At 39.8% G+C, this 24,972-nt stretch overlaps 1 protein-coding gene across 1 annotated transcript in view; it reads left to right on the top strand.

Annotated features, from left to right (window-relative positions):
* The window catches only part of LOC127675197 (cytochrome b-245 heavy chain), a 34,065-nt gene extending 10,426 nt beyond the window's left edge, over positions 1-23,639 (top strand). Inside the window, exons 4-13 of the mRNA XM_052171216.1 lie at positions 1,972-2,056; positions 3,800-3,945; positions 5,585-5,775; positions 8,499-8,628; positions 9,524-9,616; positions 12,744-12,997; positions 14,330-14,492; positions 16,380-16,526; positions 18,932-19,056; positions 20,804-23,639. Coding sequence (XP_052027176.1) covers positions 1,972-2,056; positions 3,800-3,945; positions 5,585-5,775; positions 8,499-8,628; positions 9,524-9,616; positions 12,744-12,997; positions 14,330-14,492; positions 16,380-16,526; positions 18,932-19,056; positions 20,804-20,930 — 1,461 coding nt within the window. The 3' untranslated portion in view covers positions 20,931-23,639. The remainder of the gene's footprint in view (positions 1-1,971; positions 2,057-3,799; positions 3,946-5,584; positions 5,776-8,498; positions 8,629-9,523; positions 9,617-12,743; positions 12,998-14,329; positions 14,493-16,379; positions 16,527-18,931; positions 19,057-20,803) is intronic.
* The last annotated feature ends 1,333 nt before the right edge of the window (positions 23,640-24,972 follow it).

Here is a 24,972-nt window from a genome sequence, read left to right as displayed (position 1 = left end):
TTTTTTGTTGTATTTCAAATCTCTGACTTCTTCTACTTTGGACTTCTAGAGTTTATGTGATAGTGTCAGATCACCCAGGGGGGGGAAGCTCCCTCTTTAAATCAAGTTTGGACTTTACATCTACAGAATCCACTTTATCACATAGTATAGCAAAACCACACATCATCCACACAGGTCCCATCCAAACTCAAGGAGAGAAGATTGCACAGGGTCATTAAAAGTCCTTCCAGAATTCTGCCTGCCAGAAGGACTTTTAAAAACTGGAGGAATGCGGCAGTTAAGAAATAGGAGGCTATTTCCTTAAAACTATAAAGGAGTGTGTTGGTCCAAATGAGCCTGCACTTAAAGGACAGTGAATGATGCTAATGACAACTGAATGATAATGGACCCTTCATTGATGAATTGCCCTTCTAGTCCCTGTTCTACCCTCACCTTCTCTGACCACTGTCCACTAAGGATCGCAATACTTCAATTCTTGAGTCTGATTTTGAGACACTTGGAATACTAATGATGGGATCCTTGCATCTGATTTCATGGAAAGGGGGCATAGACTTTTGATAGACAAATACTAGACTGGAATCCCAGCCAAAGTGAAGTTTTACCTTTTTACCTGTAACAGAGACAAGAATGCATGCATTATTGCATTAAGTGATAGGTAAATTAACTGAATTTCACAGGCCACTTGATAAAGCTTCTCTCCTTTATCTGGACTCATCATGGTTTTCCTTTCTAGTACTTTCTCGATTCCAAGTGGCCCATTTTATGTAGCCTTCCCACCTTTTCAGGTGTGGTGCACTGAGGAACAGTAGAGCAGATACAGTTATCCATACAATCATATTTTTGTACAAAATCAGAATATTTTGTTAAAAATAAGTAACCTCCTTATTTAAATTGAATGCAATACGTAGACCAATGTATTGACAGTAGCAAGACTGTTTTAGAAGTTTGCTGACGTCTTTAAAGAATTTTGATTTTTTGATGTCAGTACAGTTAATTTGTGGAACAAAGCAGCTAGAACAAGCACATGGCTGGTTGTTATGAGGTTTTTACTTTCTCTGCTTTGAGCACTGACTTGACTCCAGATTCAAACCCATGCCCTCTAACATATACAGGCAGGCCAAATGCACTAGGCTATGGGCTCGCTTTCTATTTTGAATGTCAAGGCATCATATAAATTATAAAATACTGCAGTATTGGTACAGACTATTCTCAGATGTTCTGGATTTAAATGGCATCTGTGCCACTCACCGGCTATGTCACTATGAGGCAAGGCAACCAACCACCTTTGTTTCATTAGCTGTTAGATAGCAATCATAATGGCCCCCCTCCTTAATAAAACTGGCCTAAGAATTAAGTGAGCCAACACATGTAAAAGGCTTAAAGCAATTCTTTTCACAAGCTCTCAGTAACTGTCAGTTATTATTATTATCATTATTATCATTAATATTAATATTAATATTAATATTAATATTAATATTAATATATGACAATGATCTTCCTTGTAATGTCTCTGGCCTAAATGAGCATGCGAACCCATGTTCCCCCTCCTATGGTGTGTATGAGCAACTGAACAAAGATGTCTTTACTTGTTCTAGAATTGTTCACTCATCTTTGTGACCACCAGAATCCTAGGAATGTGACAACATACTAACTCTTCATGAAGTTTTAGATGCCTTTTTTATTAAATAAATTAATTAAAACTAGAAATATATATTGTCAAAATTCAAAACTTTAGACAATGAAAAATGTATTTGCGACAAGGCCTCATGTCACTAGTATGAGAACAGGAAACATATGACTTAAGCTATTCTCTGAGCTGCGAGGTATGACTATCTCAGCCTTGTCACCAACCGAATGGACAGAAATCTGTCTTTGTAGAGTGCTAAAGAGAATTATATGTCAAGTGTCTGGGACAAAAAACAAGCATTCACATGATCAATTTCTACCACTCTTTCTTCTCTCCATCCAAAGTGTTGCTCGACAAGAATTCGAAGACAACTGGACAGGAACCTCACTTTCCATAAGATGGTAGCTTGGATGATAGCACTGCACACAGGTAAGCTTTAGAAGACATCTGAAATGCAGACAGTGATCTTGAACACATGTGTGCAGGTCCATTAGGTTGTGACCAGATGAGTTTAGGTCAAAGCATTCAAACTCTTTTTCCTGATGTTAGGATTCCTACCTTGGGTGGAATTTTTTTTTTTAACCATAGGGTATTCCTGTATAAATAAAATATGCTATACAGTCTGTCTTCCTGTCCTCACTGTTTCCTCTTATTTTAGTATAAACAATGTCTGCTAGTAAACACACAAACATTTTTATTCATTCTACAAATGCTTTGCTACAGAAGTGGACTTTGTGGATGTTGCAATAAACTTGCAGAACTATGCGCCATAAGTTGAAAGTATCTTAAGAAAACCCTTATCACATGCATACCTTAGTGATTATTACTGATATCACAGTATGTTTTCATACGATGTATATCTATATGTAGCATATTATATATTATTATTACGATTGTGGTGGGGATGTTGTTGCACAAAATAATGTTCCTAGAACTGTTATACAATCTCCATGAATTAACTTATGTAATTTATTTGCCAGAAAATAGACACTCATAGCAAGAACAGAAAGGCCTTTTACTCTGCCTGTGGGGAGTGTATCTCTTACTAAGGAAAATGAGCTTAGAATAGAGGTGTTTTACTGACTCCCGATTCTTCTACCAGATTTTGCAGGACTATGACTTGTGGTAAATGAAAGCTTTAAAAGAAATAAGAAACAATATCCTATTAGAAATTAGCATGCTCCATGAGTAAGAATGCAGACATGTGCGCCACACAGCTTGGATTTGATTCCTAATTCAGTTTCTCCTTGGCCTAGGTGACCTTGGGCAATGCTCTAGGTCCCTCATCTTTTAGATGAGCTGACATTAAACATTGCTTATTTCATTGGTTTAATGTAAGGACTGGTTGACTGCAAAGCACAACAGGGCCAGGCCCCTTGGAAGCTCTAGGCAAGTGATAGTGAAATAATGAATGCAATTTCTTTTTTTTAAAAAAATTAATTCATCCACTTTATATCCCAATATTACCCACCACTCTCCTCCCAGTCCTTCCTCTCACAGCTCCTCCCCCACTTCCCCTCCAGCCTTTTCCTCTGAGAAGGGGAAGGACTCTGCTAGGTATCCCCTCACCCTGGCAGGACTAAGTACACCCTCTCTCACTGAGGCCAGACAAGGCGGCCCAGTTAGGCAAGCAATTTCTTTTTAACTTAAGAGATTCTGCTGGTGACCATCAGTTTGTATTAATCCAGTTATGTCCAGCACTACTCTCTGGAGGTGATAAAGCAGACATCACATGGGTTCTTTTCTCATGTGAGCACAAATGCATTAGGGGAAAAGAGAAGCTGGGGATTGCTTTATAATCTATACACTATCACTATATAATCTATACACTATCACTACATAATCTATACACTATTGCTATATAATCTATATATACACTTTAAAAAATTGTTTGGCTGGCACTTCGGAAATGTTAGTTCAGCCCCTTCATTTCACAAATGAGGGAACCAATACCAGAAAGGCTGTATGGTTTTTCTACAGTAGCACAGGCAGAAAGAAGCTGACCCACTAGACCTGCCTGGCTTCTCTGGCTATTGGGACACAGTTTACTGAATCCTAGGCCCCCATCCCTTTGGTTCTCTTGAGAGTCAGAGGCTGCGGCCAGAACCTTCGATTCCACTGATGTGGTCCATCCTTCTCCCCCTCTTTGTGTCTCTCTCATGCCCTCTTCAGCCATTCACACCATTGCACATCTCTTCAACGTGGAGTGGTGTGTCAACGCCAGAGTCGGGGTTTCCGACCCATATTCCATAGCGCTCTCTGACATTGGCGACAACGACAATGAAGAGTATCTCAATTTTGCTAGGAAAAAGATCAAGGTAAGCCTCCCTTTTCTGATCAGATGTTTGCTGGGCTTTTAAAACAGAGGATTTTGTTTTCCTGGGTGGGCGGGGGGTGGGGGGGAGCGGGGACAGCCGGGCGGTGGTGGCACATGCCTGTAATCCCAGCACTCTGGGAGGCAAAGGCAGGCGGATTTCTGAGTTCGAGGCCAGCCTGGTCTACAGAGTGAGTTCCAGGACAGCCAGGGCTACACAGAGAAACCCTGTCCCGAAAAACCAAATCCAAAAAAATAACAACAAAAAAAACCCAAACAACTATAATTTGTCCATAAAAAACAACAAAGAAAGTTCACTAGTAGTTTAAAAAATAAATGTAAGCACTATGTCTACCCACCTGCTCTTGCACTCAGAAAGGGGCTCATGCAATTTTTGTGAACCCAGTGAGTCAGGGAGACAGTTAAGTTCCCCAGTTGAATTTCAACCACATTTCCCATGCTTACAAAAACAGATATAAGACAAAGAATGTTAATTTTGCTCCAAATTTTACATCCAAACTGACATGAAAGAAGCTGACATGACTCTTGCTTTTTTCTGTCCTATGATGGATAATTTTTCTTTCCATTTTCATTGTTTTCCCAATGATGTATATTGAACATATTAGTTTAACTGACATTGTCACGATCCGTCCAGATTTCCTTGGTGACTTTTACTGGCTCTGTGCTTCCTCCACAATGTTTTCCTTTTTATTCACTTAAGCCCTCTCCTCTTCTAAGGACTGCCTTGTGGCTCCCAGTATCTCTTTGTCTAAGGATGAAATCTGAAAGCATGTGGATGATTACTGCTCCCTGAGAGGCCTTTGGCAAATAACCAATGAGTGCAGGCTTTGGCATGAAGCTCCTTATCCTTTAGTCAGTACAAACCATGACGTGTAACCTAACTCTCAGATTGGTTTGTGTATGCCTGAGTTTATGACATTTTCTCATCTTTATTCAATAGAATTATCTGAGATTGGACAGAAAAAGGTGGGGGCAATCTCACGGGACATGGGGGCAGGGATATCTTTGCCTTGACCCTGTGCATTTTTGTACATCCCAGTCTGCTCTAGAGCACCTGTTCTCTGGGCCTACATGATTTTACCATGTTTATTTTCAGTTTCAGGTTCCTAGAAATAATGAGAAACCATCTACAAGGTCAAGTTATAGCTGTCCCTGTGAGATGTGTGTGTTTCCCCTTGCCTAACTTTTTCATCTTCTCTGACCTGTTCCTTCTTCACTGACAAGTTTCTCTTGGAACATCTTCTCTAAGTAACTTGCCCCAAAACTCTCATCTAAGGGTCTACTCATAGTGAACCCAGCCTCAGGTGGCAGGTGTAATCAGAATTTATTGGCCAACTCTGTTCTGTAGCCTTTCCAAATCAAAGAGATAGGGCATGAGAAACTTTGAAGATATCTTTTACTAGGTCAGTTCCTTATAATTCAACGCCATTAGAATCATCTGAATGTTCTTTCTTTATCTGTGATTCCCAAATTATGTGAGACAGTTTATAATTGGAAATCTCAACACCAGATCTCTCTGTGAGATATGATTACAATCGCCAAAGGGACAGGAAATGCCTTATGTAAACAGCTTTAAAATGGATACTCCCATAGTTCTGAGCCTGTGTGTTTCTATTTTCCAGAACCCTGAAGGGGGCCTGTATGTGGCTGTGACTCGGTTGGCTGGCATCACAGGAATTGTCATCACACTGTGTCTCATACTGATCATCACATCCTCTACCAAAACCATTCGGAGGTCTTACTTTGAAGTGTTCTGGTATACACACCATCTCTTTGTGATCTTCTTCATCGGCCTTGCCATCCATGGAGCTGAGTGAGTTTTCTAACTCCATTGTCAAATGCTTTGGGTTCATTTTCTAGATGTATTGATCAAGGAGAGGCACAGCAGAGATCAGCTGAGCTCAGTTAAAAAAATCAGCAATGGTTTTTGCTTTCTTGCTGTACCTATCCAATTTATTATGAGCGATTTAAAATAAACTTGAAATATATACCTCCTGTATAAAATACACTGGCTATAGTTCACATCAAGGCCACTGTGTAGATTGTCCACTCTATTCCCACCTAAAAAGAAGAAAGGTAGTCTACTCTCTGCATGGCCATACTTTATTGAAAACATTGGTTTGGTCTTGGATGCCCACCATATTGCTTACTATGGATAAATCATGAGTAGGTTAGGCAAAATCCCAAAATAGAGTAGTTAGTGATTAATCAGCTGAAGCAGTTTCCTGTTGTGCAAGTGATTTTGATTTAAGCTAATAATCATTAGCAGTTTTCCACTCAGGAATTGGGGAAGAATGCTAGCTAGAAATATACATGAACATTGCCTTTAAAATTTCAAATATGATAAAAAGTAATTAACTTCTACTAAGCTCTATGTCCAGTGCTAAGAACTTGGCATTCAATGTTTCTTTTAACCCTCTCATGTGAAGATGTGGAACGAAAAGGTAAAAATGGTAAAATGTGGGCCAGGCCACTCTGGCTGGTAAGTAACCTAGAGAACAGGTGGTTTTGAGTGGGCTGTGGTGAAAATTCTCATAAGGACACACAGTGCTTGACTTTATGCTCGGGAAAATCTGCTTTAATATCAAGTTTCATTTTTCTACTCTTTCACACCACCTGCACATAAAAGCCAAGCCCAGGACTATTCCATGATGGGTATAGGGTTCCAGGAACGCAGGGGAGGGGAAAGAGAATATGCAAAGCTCAAGCCAAGTAACCTAGGAGTGACCAAGTCTTGAGAGTGAAAAGAGGAAGGATGAGGAAAAGCAACTGTGGCCAACTTCTGTGCGTGTTCTTCACCTACTTCCTGATTTGTACCACTGCAAAACTCTTTCTAAGCACTGAGAAGTCTGTGAGAATGGAGGGTCTCCTGAGTCTCCTAAAGCGACCGAGTGCCTTTCCCTGTAACTTGCTCACAATCCAGCTATCTCAGAGAATCCTTCAAAGGAGAAAGCATGTTTTCCCCTGCCCCCTTCGCTAAGCCCACCGCTTCCAGCTTATTCCCCACATGAACCAGGAAATCAAGACCCTTTGTAGTTCCTATTTCTCAGACTCCTGCTTTGTACTTGATGTGTTTCACAGGCCACGTCCATTGAGCACTAAATCCAGCCTTTAGTGGAGAAATAGACCTGTATTGCAGATGGAGTAACTGAAGCTCAAAAGAAGTTAATTTTACCAAGAGTACCAAAGTATTAATGTGTAGAATTGAGATTTGAGGTCAAGGCTATTTGGGCCAAAACAGAATTCTTTTCAACAAATCACACTGCTTTGGTGCCCTGATGTATAATTGCAAAAGAATACTTGCTTCTCAAGCTAATTCCACAGGTTAAATGAGATAAATGGGTAGATAGTACTTTTCCTCAGGCCAACTCAAAACAAATGCTCATACAAGGACAGTCTCTTCACAGAGACCTAGGAATGGGAAGGGATTAATCTACACAGTGAGTCCCTGGCCAGCCAGGGCTACTTAATGAGACCCTGTTTTACATAAGGGTGGGGGATGGGCCATGGCCCTGAATTAAACGATTCTCAGAACATATTAAATAATATGTTAAATTATAGGTATCCTAATTGAAGTTTACAAATGGATGTCCATATCTCTTCTATCAATATATTCCAAAGATTTTTTTTGCATTCTTTAAAATAACTTACTCCATTTTGTGCTAACCCAGAATTGTCTAATATTCTAACATTGGCTTACTTGATAATTATTGAGTTGAACTAAATAGGCTCTATGCACTTTGAGGAATACAGTACTGGTGCTCATATCTGTGAGAATGGTCAAATTTTCCCCGGAAAGATCTCATTTTGAAAATGTTTTTTTAGATGTAATCTCATTATGTAGACAAGGCTGCCTTGGAATCCTCAAAGTCACATTCTGCCTTAGCCTGTAGGGATCCCAGGTGTGCAGCATGCCTGGCCTACAAAAGTCAGGGGTCAGAGTGAGGTAGCACTCTGCTTCCTCAAAGCCACTATGTATGGTTGTATGTGTTCTCCAGTGTATACCAATGTCTGTCTAAAAGACGAAAGCTAGTCTAGTTTCCGCTGGCCACACGATTGGCTTGTAGGAGTATCTTCACAAACAGAGAAACCTTTTCAAATTTTCACAAAGGCACCCCCTAGGTTAACAATCAGACTGTTAAGAGTTGTCATTTTTCTAGGTTCTGTTTGTTTACACACAAAAATGGCAATAGAAAAGAAGCACATTCTCTCTTTAACAAGGTACATGTTGGTAACCCAAGACACACTATGTTACATGCCAATGGCCTTTGTACCATCTGCACAGTTTTCTATTGTTCAAGATCACACGTTTTCATTTCCTTCCCTGACTTAGTTACAAGGGGTGTTACTGGTTAAAAATCACAGGACTCCCATGAAGATATTTGCAATATGTGTCTAATGAGCAATGAAGATATAGGTCATTGTTGGAGTGCTTGCCTAGCATACATGAGGCCCTGGATCCCAAAAGTCTAAAATATTCAAGCAGCTTATTGTCTTGTTATTAAGTGATATGGAATTTCTTTTTCAATTTACCAGACGAATTGTACGCGGACAGACTTCAGACAGTTTGAAAGAGCATAATTTAGATTTCTGTGCAGACAAAATCAAAGACTGGGGAAAAATAAAGGAGTGCCCAGTACCAAAGTTTGCCGGAAACCCTCCTATGGTATGTATTTGTATTGCTTCTATTATAGTGATTTTACTGTTAGTCTCAAGAAACAGGTACAAGTGTTGTTCATTAGGATGTTCTATCTACTTTTGTCTACTATGTGAATTGGCTAGAAGCATTTTATCAATTGAAGTTCTTCCAAGGTAACTCTAGCATGTGTCAAGTTGAAAAGAAACAACCAACAATAAAACAAACCAGGACATATGGGAAAACATGCTCTTATTTTCTACCTCAGAATCCATTTAGATGATGTTATCTTTTACCTCTTTGGTGCTTCAGATATATTAGGTTAGGAATCCAACTGGTCAAACTGGATAGATCTGTTGGGCCTAAATGTTTATAGAGAGCCTACAACTTTATGAAGCAATTTACATATTCTGTCCAGAGACTCATAGAGAAGTCTTAGAGTTTTCATGGAGCAAAATCATTGCATAGCTCCTATTGACAACATATTGAGGACTTGCACACTTGTCATCTTGCCAAAGATTAATCTCAGATTCAATGACAGAAAAATTACAATGTTTCATTAAAGATATCATGTTGCTGAAATAAGACATTCTGAAGCCTTCCTTGCTTTGTTGTAGGCTTAGTCTAAGTTCATCTGCTGACTCTGAGGAAATCTCATTCTTGCAGGAAGTTCCTCTTTGGAAAGTTTTATACTACAGATGCATATAATATATCACCCCAATGTGGCTATTTTACTGGCTTAACAGTTCATCCTAACTTTTGATATATTCATAGACTCTTATAAAAATTCTTACCAGTAGTAAATGCTTCAGAAAGCTTACAAAGGTTAACCTGGCTTGTAACCTGGCTTTGCTCCTTCTGAGTCTCTCATGAGCTGTCACCACCCCTTTAACACTTCTTCTTTTTGTATTTGATATGATTACAGACTTGGAAATGGATAGTGGGTCCCATGTTCCTGTACCTCTGTGAGAGGTTGGTCCGGTTTTGGCGTTCTCAACAGAAGGTGGTCATCACCAAGGTATTCATTCATGTGGAATTCTTGGTAGTCGATGCTTACCACATGGGCAACTCTCCCCAAGTTCTCTATACTGTTGGTCTAAAAGGTCACTTAGCCACATTCTTTTTATTAAACTGAAAACAGAGAGAAGTCCTAGAGTTGATCAGTTGCTTTTGATGCACTTTACTTAATGATGAAATGGATTGGTCTTTAAGAGGGACACTAAAGGTATTACTTTCTAGGATTCTCTCTCCCCTACTCTCTTTCTCATACACACATGTTATGTGTTAGTGAGACAAAATTTTATGTTCAAAAAAAACCCTACCAACAAGTAGCCATAGGATGCTTAAACTTTGTAGATTCTCCTTCTATTCTTTTATGTGATCACTGTATATTAGAGCTGCAGTGTCTGAAGTATCAAGTGGGTGGCTATGTAAGTGACACCATGCATTTGCTCTCTGAACTCCAAGTCTGGAGTGCTTTTTCTTCCTTCTCCCATGTTTTGTTTATCATTGCAAACTAAAGAGATAGATATATAATTAGACTCTTCTGATAGATAGATGCATAGGAAGATACATAAGTGATAGTAAAGTTTCTCGTTGTAGTTTCAGTAAATATCCAATGGGATTATTTTCTTAAATAAAATTTAATTACATTCACTCCAGATAGTACTTTTAAAAAGTATAGTTTATTTTTTGCAAGACACCAATCTTCCTTCTGTCTTCTGCACTAGAATTTTTTTCATTTGGTACCCATGGAAAGTCACAGGAGACCTAGTCCTGCTGCCACTGGAGGCTTGTCATGTAGGAATGTGCAGCCCTTCTTCCTTTATGCTATTTCTATTGTTTTAGTTTTTAAAGAATAGCCATGATTTTTCTTTTCATAAATAAGATGTGACCAAAACAGACAAATGTATTTCTAGGGCAGATTTGTTATCTTGTGAAGAAACTAAATGTTCACTTTCTTCTCATGCAAATATAAGAATTGGGGCTTCTCCAACAATATGCCAGTGAGCCTACTGGTATATCTTATTTAGTTAAATCCTCTCTGTGATTATCATAAGAAATTGCAACTCGAGAAAAACTGTCTTACCACACAAAATTACAACATGGTAAACAAATTTCAACAAAATTTTCTCTATTCGAAAATGATGCTTTCCAATTGCTTGATTCAGAGAAGAGGAAGGTGTTTGCAGCCTTGTCCTATGAGACACATTTAATTCCCATGATTCGAAAATGTTTTCCATTTCTTTTGGTGGTGTTAGGGGCTCAAACTCGGGCATTACATATGCTAAACATCTGATTTGCCAATTAGCTACAGCTTCAGTACTAAGTTTTATTAATAGGAATGACTACACCTCTTCAGTCCACTCTTGGAAAGAAAACCCCAGCAATATCAGTGATCAATGAAAAGCTATTGCTTCAGTTCTCCTAACATTCCATCTTTTGATGACCTTTGGTTTGTTTGTACCCATACCTCGGAAATTCTTCTACATATTGTAGGCATCTCCTCAGGAACAGTATCTGACCTTTTCAGTTAGCTTTAAGCTTGATTTCATTTTCAGTTAGCTCAGAATTGTCTTGTGTTTATAGGCTACAATATAGTGTTCTCTTATGTTGTACTTGTGTAATCAAGTAAAGTAGTAGCACATCTTTCAGCTCAAACATGTATGATCTCACTGTTACAAAAATATCCAAAGTCTTCTAAAAAGCCTTAAAATAGAAAGCATATTATTCGCTGTAACTATTGCCTGCCAGAGCACCAGAACCTATTCATCCTACTTGGCTGGAACTCAGTGTCTGAGAGCACCCGTATCTCCTTCTACCCCATTCTCTTAACCTCTAGTCACCATTATTTTATACTCAATTTCTATGGGCTGAACTCTTGTATGTTCATCGTACAAGGGAGATTATGCTTCATCTGTGTCTGGCTTATTTCACTCATATCATTCAGGATCATATAAGATCATATAATCTGACCCATGGCAAGATTTCACTCTTTTAAGCTGAATAGCATTCTACTGTGTAGATGTAGCACATTATCTTTACCCATTCACTGCTTCTGTACAGTGAAGTTGATTCTAGATCCTAGCTGTGGTACTGAACTAAACTTGGGAGTGAAGATATCTTTTTGGCAAGAAAGAATATCTGCTTTCTGCTTCCTTTATTCTGTTCTCTTTTAGATTCATCCATTTACTTGATTTACATAACAGGAATGGATTTTCTGTGCTCATTTGTGTATATGGTGGATAAATGTAGTAACTGGCTTGGGGGAAAGATGGACGGTGCTGTCCCTAAGTGAGGAGAAATGTTGAAACAATGCATGGAATTGGGCATTTTTAAGTGTGATTCTGGACAAGGACAGACAGCATAGTTAGCTTCATTTCGGGGCTGTTGCAATATACCTGGTCAGGGAACACTCCATATTCTATCTAGCTGCCTGTGTCCTCTCTCATGGCCTGGGGAGACAGAGTGAACAGGAGACTCCTTTTTTTTTATTTTGTACCTTCTTTAGCTTCAAAGAGAAAGAGAAATCACAACAGACTGATAGTTTCCATTTCCTGTCAAAGACCGTGAAACAGAGAACTGTATGCAAAATGCTTTTTGGGAGTGTGTTCTCAGGGGCCGTACTCATAAAGAAAGAAAACCAGATGTGGTAGCACACTCCCATGATCTCAGTAACCAAGAAGTTGAGGTAGGAGAGCAAGAGATCAAGGCCAGCTTAGGCTACATCACAAGTTTCTGGCTAACCTGGGCTACATACAGAAACCATGTCTCAAAACAAGCAAGCAAAATACATTAAAAACATTAAGAAAGACAGAATGAGGAAGAGAGAAGGGCTGGCTTAGCCCACAATGTGGTTGCAGCTGCAATATCAGCTGACCCTAAAAGGCAGTGTTGGAGTTGTCTCCAGTTGAAGGGAGAAGACTAGGACTTGGTATCCATTCCTCAGTCCATGGTTAGCCATCAGCCTACAATTGAGGACAAATCCCAAGTGACAGATACATTTGCTGATGGACCTTCTGTGTTGGTCACAAAATAAAGAAGCACGGGCAGGGCATATTAACTAAGTACTTTATCCATATGAACCCCGAAAGTGCAAATGTTTTGTGGCCATGCAATTTCCAGGGTCATGTTTTATTCTACAGGTGGTCACTCACCCTTTCAAAACCATCGAGCTTCAGATGAAGAAGAAGGGATTCAAGATGGAGGTGGGACAGTACATTTTTGTCAAGTGCCCCAAGGTATCCAAGCTAGAGTGGCACCCATTCACACTGACCTCTGCTCCTGAGGAAGACTTTTTTAGCATCCATATCCGTATTGTGGGAGACTGGACGGAGGGGCTATTCAATGCTTGTGGCTGTGATAAGCAAGAGTTCCAAGATGCCTGGAAACTACCTAAGTGAGTTTGGGGACACATATTGCAAATGTGTATGTGTTTAGGAGAAATGGCTAAATAGTTGTAATTCCCCCATATCTTACCACATGATCTTCTGAGTGACAAAGTACAATGGTTCAAAAAACACATGGTCATTTCTCTGTGTTCACAATTGCACGTGGTATGTTAATACATATGTTTACATATCTGGGTAAACTCTAAAGAACTGAGATCAAATATTAGTAATACCCTCAACTTTCTTTAAATATGTAAAGGTCAAGGCCAAATTATATTAACTTTTCCTTAGAAACAAAAATCATGTCAGGGGTATTCTTAAATTTTAAATGATATCATTTGTTTGAACAGACTTTTTGCTTTGAATCTTTCTCTCCAGTTGCCTAACACAAACAAATGATGTCATTTAAAAAATCATGTCAGGGACTCAGTAGAAAATAAATGTGTAATGCAATTAGGAATTTCAAATGTAGATTGTCCTGCCAGGTGTGGAGCCTACATCTATAATCCTAAGACTTGAGAAGTAGAAACAGGAGAATCAGGAGTTCAAAGTTCTCACTGACTAGATAGAAACATTGAAGTGTTGGGATACAAGAGATGTCAGTTCGAACAAACAAACAAGCATGTAACCAAGCAAGCAAGCAAATAAAAGGCTCTATGTCTTCATCAATAAGAGCTTGCTGTGCAGACCAGATGTCCTGAGTCCAAACCTTGCCCCCAGATACCATGGTTGAAGGAGAGACACTCCTGCTTTCCTCTGATCCCATGTACTCTTTTGCATATGCACACACAACATCAACAGCAGCAGCAACAACAACACAAAACAAAAGATCAAGTATAGTTTTTCATAACAAGAGAGAGACGTGAGCTGGAGAAATGCCTTAGAGCATTAACTGTTCTACCAGAAGACCTGAGCTCGAGCCTGAGCACTGACAACTATCTGTAACTCCCATTCCATTGGACCTATTATCCTGTTATAGCCTCTATGAGTACCGGGCATGTATATGGTGTGCAGGAATACATGCAGACAAAACACCCACACGCAAATGATAAAATTAAACAAATCTAAAGAGGCATATTGTTGTGTGTAGAGGGAAAGAAGAGAAAGGAAAAGAAAAAATCCATAGCAACCTAGCAAAGATTTTTCAGTTAGCTAATCATTCATGTTCTTACTTTCAACCCCAGTGGTGGCATTAAATGACTTCCATGGAAGCCATTTTATAGAGGTTTCCGATTCACACATTCCCTCATTTAGAGTCAGCATAGTGCACATCTCCAACAGTGTGTATTCTGCTGTGCAGATCAATACATCTATAACCACCCCCTTCCCTTTCCATTCAGGATAGCAGTTGATGGGCCCTTTGGTACAGCCAGTGAGGATGTGTTCAGCTATGAGGTGGTGATGTTAGTGGGAGCTGGGATTGGAGTGACACCCTTTGCCTCCATTCTCAAGTCTGTCTGGTACAAATATTGCGATAATGCCACCAGTCTGAAACTCAAAAAGGTAAGTTCCTCTTATTGGTTGGAGGGCTTGGATTAACCATCACTCTTTGAAAGGCTCTCAGAAAATAAAGAAAAGGTTTAAGTGACTCCAGAGAGGCAGGCTGGCCTCTAGGGAGTAGAAGGTACTTTAGTGTGAATATATATAAACAAACCTGTAAGTAAAAGTAATATGCTGTATTTGTCTAGCAATATTATAAATTCATAAAATTTGAGAAAAGGAGGAAGTAGTTACAACCTGAATCTAATAGTTACACTTTGAGTATGCACATGCATGAGAACATATATATGTGAACACACGTGTACACACACACACACACACACTCAACAGTGCTGAGGGTGTCAACCAAAGCTTCAAGTGTGCCACTCAAGTGCTCTACCCCTGAATTATACCTCCTTCTCCTTGGATTTTCTTTTCTGGTTTTCCCTCTGCAAATTTACATATTTTTAGAAATTTATAAACATTAAATACATACAATTTAATACCCCATTTTCCATAATTCTTAAAACAAAAGGAATGCACAGGGCCTTACACCCACCAGTCAAATGCTGAGCCTCTAAGATTCAACTTGATACTCATTTCCATTTTTATATGGGGACAGGAACTCACTAGGTTGCCTGGCCTAGCCTTATGTTTACTGTGCAGCCCAGGCAGGCCTTTAACTTAAGATTCTCTCTCCTCAGTCTCCAAAACAGTTGTGATTACAGACCTGAACCATTGGGATTAGAGGACAGTGGCAACAGGCCAGACGGAAAACATTTTTCCTTGTCATCTTGCATTAAACAATGATACTGACTCTACTTTGAGCTCTTCAATACACTGCTTTTTTAGCAGAATAAGGCAGGGGACATGGAACTTTTTACTTGCTTATGGATGTCTCCTGGGGATAAATTTCCAGGGGACTGTTACATGTTACTTGAGGAAAGATGCCTTGTAAACTTCAAATTATTCTAATAACTGTTAAGATTGGTTCTGATAGGGCCATGGACCCCAGCTTCAGACTTCATTCTTTTCTAGTGAAGAAGGTATTGGTGATACTACTTTTCCCCTAGGACCTTGGGAGGGTCTGTCAGTCCCAGGCAGGGAAGATGTCCTGTGGCAGCCACTGTGTTGATTCCTTTGGCCTTTCTCAGAGCAGATATATAGGAAGTCAAGGATTCTGGGAGAGCAACAGCAGCCAGCAGAGGAAAACTAGAAAGCCACAGGTGGGGGTTAACTACATATTTGCAAGCCTAAATCATAAACGAATTGGTTTACTTTTAAATATTTATTTTTATTTATGTCCATGTGTTTCTCTCTCTCTCTCTCTCTCTCTCTCTCTCTCTCTCTCTCTCTCTCTCTCTCTCTCTCTCTCATACACACACACACACACACACACACACACACACACACGTACACACACGTACACACACCACATTTGTAGGGGTGCATCTAGAAACTAAAAGAGTATACCAGATACCCTTGAGCAGGAGTAACAAGCAGTTGTGAGCCACTTGGCACAGATGCTGGCAACAGAACTCTGGTGCCCTGGAAGAGCAAAAAGCAGGCTTACCCAGCGAACCACCTCTCTAGCAGCTCCTGAAAACTATTTCTTGATCTGTCTGTTTGAAAGTCAGAGAAGATTTGTATAAATTAGCCTATGAAGGATATATAGTTTGGTAATACATAACCACAATGCCAGCACTTGAGAGGCAGAACTTAGAGGATCCTGAGTTTAAACTAGGGTCAGTCTAGGCTCTATTAAAGACCCTGCCTTGAAACAATGACAAACATCTTCTGATTTCTGAAAACCTGTTTCTGGCCTTACTGGGCATCATGAAAAAGTTTAGACTATTAGAAACCCATTTGTTGAAGGTGATATAATCTGCTTTGTGGCCTATTCTTCTTCAGATCTACTTCTACTGGCTGTGCAGGGACACACATGCCTTTGAGTGGTTTGCAGACCTGCTGCAGCTGCTGGAGACACAGATGCAGGAAAGGAACAATGCCGACTTCCTCAGCTACAACATCTACCTTACTGGCTGGGATGAATCTCAGGTGAGGACAAGAATCCAGTTCTCAGCTCTTTCATTGTATGTCCAGAGCAGGCTGGCTTCTTTTTTACTTTTTTGGAAAATTCTGCCCCCCTGCCGCCCCTGGGACAGCTAATGGACCCAAGTGACCCAGCCTGCTTATAGTCACTCAGTATCATCATATTTAGACCATTGAGACTAGATTCCAAACTAAACGGTCTATTTTGATATTAGAACACTGTTCCCACCAAAGAGCTGGAATCTGAAAGCAGGTAGACAAAACTCATCAAACGGCAATGGAAAGGAAAATCTATCCCCATCTCTTGTATATAGTACTTAATTTACATGTTATGTATGTTGTATGATATATTCAGTACATTTATATTCAGTCAATTCTCCATACACTTGAGGTTCTGCATCTATATGCTCCAACAACCTAATCAAAATATTTGGGAAAAAGGTAACCATACTAAACATAGATTCTTTTTTTCTTGTAATTTCTCCCTAAACAATACAGTGTGACAACTAGTTACATAGGGCTTCCATTGTCTGATGTGTCATAACTAATCTAGATATGATTCAAAAATATGCAAGGAATGTCAGCACTTATAGACTTAAGTATCAAAGGATTGGAGTCCTACAGTCTTTTGCAGACTGATTCCTGTTCCAGGTATTGTTTTTAATGTTTATACAGATGTCATCCAATTTTATGTTCTCAGCAACCCTATGATGAAGTAACTATTATTCTTTAAATTTTATCAATGAAGAATAAAAGCCTAGAACTGATTATCTTATTTGCATGAAGGCATCCAACAAGTATTATTAATAACAAATAAATTGACATATATATGATGAAGAGAGTTGGATATATAGTATATATGCAGATATACATGAATATGTGCCATGAAAAATATTTGGAGACTACTAAAATAAGTCACTTGCCTTCAGCTGAATGCAGTATAATCTCCCACCAGGATCATTTAGCAGTGTAAGTGTCTTATAATTGGCAAGATTAAGAAATGCTGTATGAAGCCTTATTGGGGCCTATATGGTTAGTTATAAATGTCAGTCTGAGAAGAGAGTCTCAATTGATTAAATATTTATATAGGCATATCTGTCGGGGATTGTCTTAGTTGCTAACTATGTGGGAAGATGCAACCCATTGTAGGTGGCTCCAGTCCCTGGGAGGGGAACCTGAACTATTTAAGACAGAAGAAAGCTTAGAAGCAGAAAGCAAGCCACACGGGTGCATTTCTTTCTTCCTCCTCTTGGCTGTGGAGATGACTAGCTGTTTGACATTCCTGCTGCCTTGACTTCTCCACAGTGATGGACTGGAACCTGCAGTTGTGAGCCAAACAAACCCTTTATCTCCTAAGTAGATTTTATCATAATACTTTGTGACAAGAGACAAGAAAGGGACCAAGTGTAGGTTCCCTGTAGTATGAATTTACCTTTCTTAGAGGGTGATATGGTCCTTGGGGGCAAAAGCAGAACTTCACACTTTTGTATCAACCAGGGAGGAAATCGTTAATTTTGGTATTATTTGCTTTAGCCTAGTACTCAGCTAACACTTGCTCTATGTGACCTTGAGGTCAGGTTATGTCTAAGACAGGAAGAAATAATGACTGACTGTATTTATGGTCATTTGGTTTACCTCTTAGCTTTATGAGCTTAGGACTAGGAAAGAAGAGTTTGTTGAGTGACTGTCATCAGTATCCCTTTGGCTCCATAGGTGTTCAAAGCCCTGCCTACTGGTTCATCTTGAGCCCTGCCAGGAGTCACAAGCAGCTGCATGTCTAGATCATTTACTGAGAGGCTGGGGCTCATTTCTTTTTGATTCAGCAATGGAGGGCCAACTCTTGAAAATGAGTTATAAGCACTTGGCAGAGTTCCCGTCACAGCCTTGCATTCCATCTCCTCCTAAATGTTGTAATCCACTGCCTACACTAACTGGCCCAGCAGTGAAGGTCTTGTGGGCACCTGCCTCTAGGGGCCAAGCTTTTGGTAGATACAAAGGACACATCTCATTCCAAGGACAATTATTCTTCTTATGTTGTCATCCCATCTTTGTTGGTCTTATATTTCCTTTACCTTTTCATTTAGGCTGACCTTGTTTGGATTGTAAAAGAAGGATTTTCTCTTTAATGCAGTCTTGCTTCAAATGATCTCTTCGTGAACACCTGAACTTTTACAAACCTTTTTACAAAGGCACGTTACAAAGGCATAAGGGACTGAATTATTGATACCCACATGTCTAGTATAATACCTTGATAGGAGATGTGTACAGAGGACCCTTTCATCCCCTTTCTTCCGGAAGAATATCATCTCCTACCATCATAACATGTGTATGTCTCTGTGTGTTACATAGTAAGAGCTTGATTTGTGATTGTCTCTTTTTTTTTTTTTCTGAATGTATATCCGTTGCTGCAGGCCAATCACTTTGCTGTGCACCATGATGAGGAGAAAGATGTGATCACAGGTCTAAAACAGAAGACTCTGTATGGACGACCCAACTGGGATAACGAGTTCAAGACCATTGCCAGTGAACACCCTAAGTAAGGAGTCCTCCATTCAAGCGTTCTTGAAACTTGTGGTCTGCCTAAAGCAGCAGTTCCCGAGCACTCACTGCACTTTGTAGTTTAAAAGTTACCATTAACATTTCCATAATGCTGTGACGTGGTTGAATTCTTTTTTTTGTTTGTTTGTTTGTTTTTGTTTTTTGGTTTTTTGGTTTTTCAAGACAGGGTTTCTCTGTGTAGCTCCGGCTGTCCTGGAACTCACTCTGTAGACCAGGCTGGCCTTGAACTCAGAAATCCACCTGCCTCTGCCTCCCAAGTGCTGGGAGATGTGGTTGAATTCTTATCCAACAGATGTCTGATAGTTCTGATTTTTACAAATAACCTTTAAATCATAGCAAACTCACATGGAGAGCAATTCTCTCAATCTTCTAACCCATAGCATTTCTCTTCTTTAGCTATGCAAATGTCACTATTATATATATTGATTTTAAATAGTGAGTGCAGCTAATGCCTACTGTTAAGACTATTATACCTTCACTTCCAGACCAAGTGGCTGAGACTAAATAGTCAGTTGACAGATGACACGGTGTCTTTCTATTGTCACTTCAGTTTTAGTCATCATGAAACCCCAAGGAAAACCCCTGTCACATAGAACACATGAGAAACTCAATATCTTACTCTAAATATATCTTTTCAAATAGGTGTGGCAAACACATTGACTTACCATTGTAACATGATGTGCTCTACAAATGTGTCTGTCAGGCTGCATGACTATCTATTCTTAGATGTATGTGGCCCATTGGCCCCAGGTCTGACACGCCTGCTTTACTTGAACCCTTGCTTTCTACACTTTAATGAGCACATAAATTACCTTGCTATGTCATTACATATAGACCCTGATTTATTAGGTCTAAAGTGGGGCCCAGAAACCTGCATTACTAAAAACATGATGCTTTTTAAGATGGCAGGGGACCACATTTTGAAGAACAAGGATTTCAACTGTAAGACTTCAGAGGATGAAGCTGCTGTCAGAGTTGAGGCACCCAATAGGAGTGTGTCAGTGATTTGAAAATACTAGACCGATTTGGGGGTGGGGAGCTCGAGTTCAACAGGAAAGTATGCCTTAGCTTCACTTACTAGCCATGTGTCTTAGTCAGGGTTTCTATTCCTGCACAAATATCATGACCAAGAAGCAAGTTGGGGAAGAAAGGGTTTATTTGCCTTACACTTTTCAGATCACAGTCCATTACTGAAGGAAGTCAGGACAGGAACTCACACAGTGCAGGAACCTGGATGCAGGAGCTGATGCAGAGGCTATGGAGGGTGCTGCCTACTGGCTTGCTCAGCCTGCTTTCTATAGAACCCAAGACTACCAGCCCAGAGATGGCACCACCCACAAGGGGCCCTCCTACCCGTGATCAGTAATTGAGAAAATGCCTTACAGCTGGATCTAATGGAGGAATTTCCTCAAGGGAAGCTCTTTTCTCTGATAACCCAGCTTGTGTCAAGTTGACACAAAAGCAGCCAGCACACCATGATATTTTTGTGGTAGAACTTGCCAAAACCCCTGCTTGGGTTTCATTTTCTGGGGATGCTAACTCCATTTGAGTTTGCCAGCTGTCTCTATATTCAGCTGAGCCTTCTCCTTGTGAGTAAATTGAACATTTTTGTCACTCGTGGAAAAAAATCAGAATAGAATGGCCTCAACTTAATAGGAAATTTACTGCCCTCTTTGCTACCCAACTCATGCCAAAGCCTGAAACTTTCTTTTCTTTCTCCAAAGCACCAGAATTGGCGTTTTCCTGTGTGGCCCCGAAGCCTTGGCTAAAACTCTCAGTAAACAGAGCATCTCCAACTCAGAGTCCGGCCCACGTGGAGTCCACTTCATTTTCAACAAGGAAAACTTCTAACTCAGCTCTTTCACCGGGAAACCAGTATATGTTGCCAAATGTCCTGATATTGCCATTTGATAGTAGGAGAGGTGGAGGAAAGGAAACCATAATGACACAGGCCCCCCCCCCACAAAGAATTCCAAAGAGTGTTGCTAGTTATAGGACACATTTACATGGAGGTTCACAGTTTCAGAGCACTTTTTATAAACATTGTTATGTTGCATTGTTTCGTATTTCCCTCTGCCATGCCAGAGAGGGTAAGGCAAAAGCATTTTCTGGGCCTCGTTCTAGGGTAAACAATAGGAGCTCAAATGAGTTCAGCACCTTCCTTCTGATTCAGAAGCTGAAATGAGATCTAGGCCATCCGACTCTGGGTGTGGTCATCTTTTCACATTTAATACCAGGTTGTCTCAAGACTCAGTTTTTATACTCTCCCCCAACCCAAAAAGCAAATCAAAGAGTAGCTCATCATTCTTCATTTTTTGTTTCATCTTTAACCTGAGCATCATGCTAAAGAGACTTTTTTAATAGAGGAGATAGTGATGCTGATGGTGACTTAATACTTCCTAATGACAGTATTGACACAGAAGTAGACTCCAGTTTCACCAGCACAACAGCGTGACTGGGTCAGAGATGATTCCTACTAAGAAATATTAGACTGATTGGAGTTAAAGTAGCACTCTGCATTTGTCACAGTGTTTAGCAGAATTGGTGTTCAAGGTCAACTTATTGAATGAATGAATAAATGAATGAACACGCAGGTGCAAGCATTCAGAACTATGTCATAATGGGATGCATGGCTAGAAATAGCATTACCCTTCTGTTTCTTTTACACACCAAAGTTTCCTGATTTCCCTGACAGTAGAGAGAATGATATGAACCAGTAGGATGGCCTGACCCAGTGTATTCATCCAACCATTATTTGGAGGCAGGAGGGATGAATTCAGAGACTTATCCTCCTATGATGATGCTGGCTAAGTCTTCTAGTTCTAGTCTGTAAGCTGGAAAAGAAAAACACATTCATTTACTGACAGGAATGGTGTGCTCCAGCAAACCCTTGTGAATTTTGAACTGAATTCTAGCAAATGTATACCTGATAAGCCATATCCTGCTTAGAGTCCATTTCTTCTTTGGCTTAAATACCTACACAAATAGCTCTTATGTGTATAGACAATAACTTGTTTTTTTTTTTATTACAACATTTTCATCACCATCTTTCTAAAATATAAACCCTAGAAACTGTAATCCCCAAATAACTGGGTTGATAGTAAAATCACACCCAATATTTTATGGGTATCCAAAAATGCAAGACAGAGTGTAGATCACTGCTAGAGTAGTCACATATGATAAAAAAGATACTCTCATTTCTAGGAACTAAAAGCATTTCTGATTGCCACCCCCACCCCCCCCACCCCCACCCCCACAACACCAGGGAAACAAAGATTTCTAACTGTTCAGCTTTGGTAATGAGGAAGGAAGAGTAGAGGGCAGAGGCCTTGATGGAGAGAAAGCCTGGCAACAACAGGAGAGTAAAGAAAGCACAGCACTTACAAGGGAAGTGTCAGGGGAAAGAGTTTCACTGTGCTTGGGATTCACCCTCCGTTTCTACTTGCAATCACGCAATCACGAGTTTAGTTCTGATCACAAATTTTGCTATTGTATGGGCATTTTGAAGGGACTAGAAGATGTGAGAGCTCAGATTCTCCTTATATTCCTGCTATGCCCTTGTTCTCTTAACATCCTTACAACACTGAAGGCTGGTTCTGGCAAATAAGGCCTTCCTTATTTGTGCACATAGCACCATGAGAATTGTCGCCCTTGAACAAAGGTCCAGACAGACCCTTTGTGTTACACCCCAGGCATTAGTTCATTCATTCAACATACATTTGTTTGGTATAATTAATAGGAATCCATTTTAATTATTTGTGGCAAAGTTTGAGCTAGAGGGAGGTTTCAGTTACAAGGACTCTGAAAATACCTTTCTAACAAAAGTGGTAGTGAGTCTGTTGCTCCAAGAATGTTTCTCCGGTTTTCTGGTTTTTTTTTTCCTTTTTTCTTTATTCTTTTTCACACACATAGATCCAGACCACAGCCTCCCTCCTGTCCCTCTCCCAGCCCGGCTTCCACACCTCCTTTCCCCCAGGTCCATTGCTCCTCTGTTTCCTTTCAAGAGAGAGAGAGAGAGAGAGAGAGAGAGAGAGAGAGAGAGAGAGAGAGGCAAGCCTTCCGGGATATCAACTGAGCACAGCATAACAAGATGCAACAAGACGAGACCTAAACCCTCATATTAAGGCTGGATGAGGCGACCCAGAAGGAAAAGGGTCCCATAAGCAGGCAATAGTTGATATCAACATAGTTCCCAAAATAGAGATCTATCCTGAGTTATTCTGGTTATGACATGGAAAATGAGCGCACATGTGCTTCTTGTTTGAGAACTTCCTTCTTTTTCATTCCCAAGCCCCGAGCTGCCAGCCCCCAGCACAGCTCTTTCCGTACTTAGTTCTTAGAATTTAGTAACAGATACTGAGATCTGTCTTTAGTAACAAATCTAAAATGAGAAAATAAGGCTAGAAGTGATTTTCTTACTTTTTCTCGCTTTTGCAATATCATGTTTATGGAATCTGGATACTTGCAGCCATTGTATATAAATAGTCGGGGTGTGGGGGGACAAGATGATCTGAAGATAACTTTTAGAGATGGCTATTAAAGCTTGCTTTGATGCTGAAATCAGTGAGCTTTTCCTGTGTCTTTTTTATTGAATTGGTCATTAAAGGGTGAATCCAACTAGCAAAGATCCTGTCTTTTATCAAGAAGGTTGTTCTAAACGGATCCATCAGTTACAGACCTTCCTGTCTAGGTAATGCATGGAGCTGTGAGCATATGTTTTGGGCTGAATTGGTTGTTAGCATGGATGCACAGCACATCACTGAAGGCAAATGGTAAAATCAGAAATAGCAACCATTTAGTGAGCACCTACTACTATGCCAAACATTTTCTATACATCTCAAGAACAGCACAATACCATTTTAATCCTAAGCTTGTTGATAAGAAAACTGTCCAAGGAAAGATTGACAAGCAGAAGTCCCACAGTTAATAGAAGGCTTTGTCAACATTAAATCTCCATTTTCTAGCAACCGGGCCTATCTATGTTCTTTCCACTAGCAGATTAAATAAAGTTCATGGACCCAAAGTATGCATTGAGAATGGTTGGGTAAGGGTGGCAGTAGAGATAAAGTATCTTGGTATATCACTTTTAAATTCAAATAAAATAGGGTGCTGGAAGGAGAAAAAGGAAAGTCAGAGTGGTGGAATTTTATTTAAAATATATAGAAATATATTATAAAAAAAAGTGATGAGTTGGGTGTTCTGGTGCTTCAGTGCAGTAAAGCACTCAAGAGGCTGAGTCAGAATTATAAATTTGAGGCTTGGTTGCTCCACATGTCCAGACTCTGTACCCTGTCCCCCACAAAGAAAAGGTTACTTTTCTTGAAAAAATCATAGCTCAATTTATATATTTTATTTTATTTAAAAACATTTATGTCTTTCAAAGAATGACAGCCATTGTTTGAAGTGTGTGTGTGTGTGTGTGTGTGTGTGTGTACGTGCGTGGGCATGTGTGATACATTTTCATGAGGAAGAAGTGAAATTATAAAATAACATGATTTCTCAACATTAAGTGCTGTTCTGCAGAACAAAAAGAAATGCTGACAGAGGCTGGGCAGTTTGACCATTGGAAATTTCTAAAATGTAGAAAATGACCAACCAGTCAAGCATGGCTTGAGATTGTTTGAATGCTATAGTCTCACATGCTGTGTTGGTAAATGAGGACTTTAGTCTACACAATTCCTAGAAATATATTAGCAACAACAAAGAACAGAATATCTCCAATTGTACTAAAAAGAACTCAATCTCCAAATATCTGTTTTGTGACTAAAAGGCAGTACCAAGAAGAATAACAGATGAGAAGTCACTCCGAGTTAATGTAGGAGATTTTATCCTGGGAACGAACAACAAATGGATTGTGCTTGTCTAATTTTTGGAAAAATCCCCAAACATTATA

Source organism: Apodemus sylvaticus, chromosome X, assembly GCF_947179515.1.
Source record: "Apodemus sylvaticus chromosome X, mApoSyl1.1, whole genome shotgun sequence".
Lineage (NCBI taxonomy): Eukaryota > Metazoa > Chordata > Mammalia > Rodentia > Muridae > Apodemus > Apodemus sylvaticus.
The sequence above is the reverse complement of the archived record's forward strand: the minus strand, read 5'-3'. Positions and strand labels throughout refer to the sequence as shown.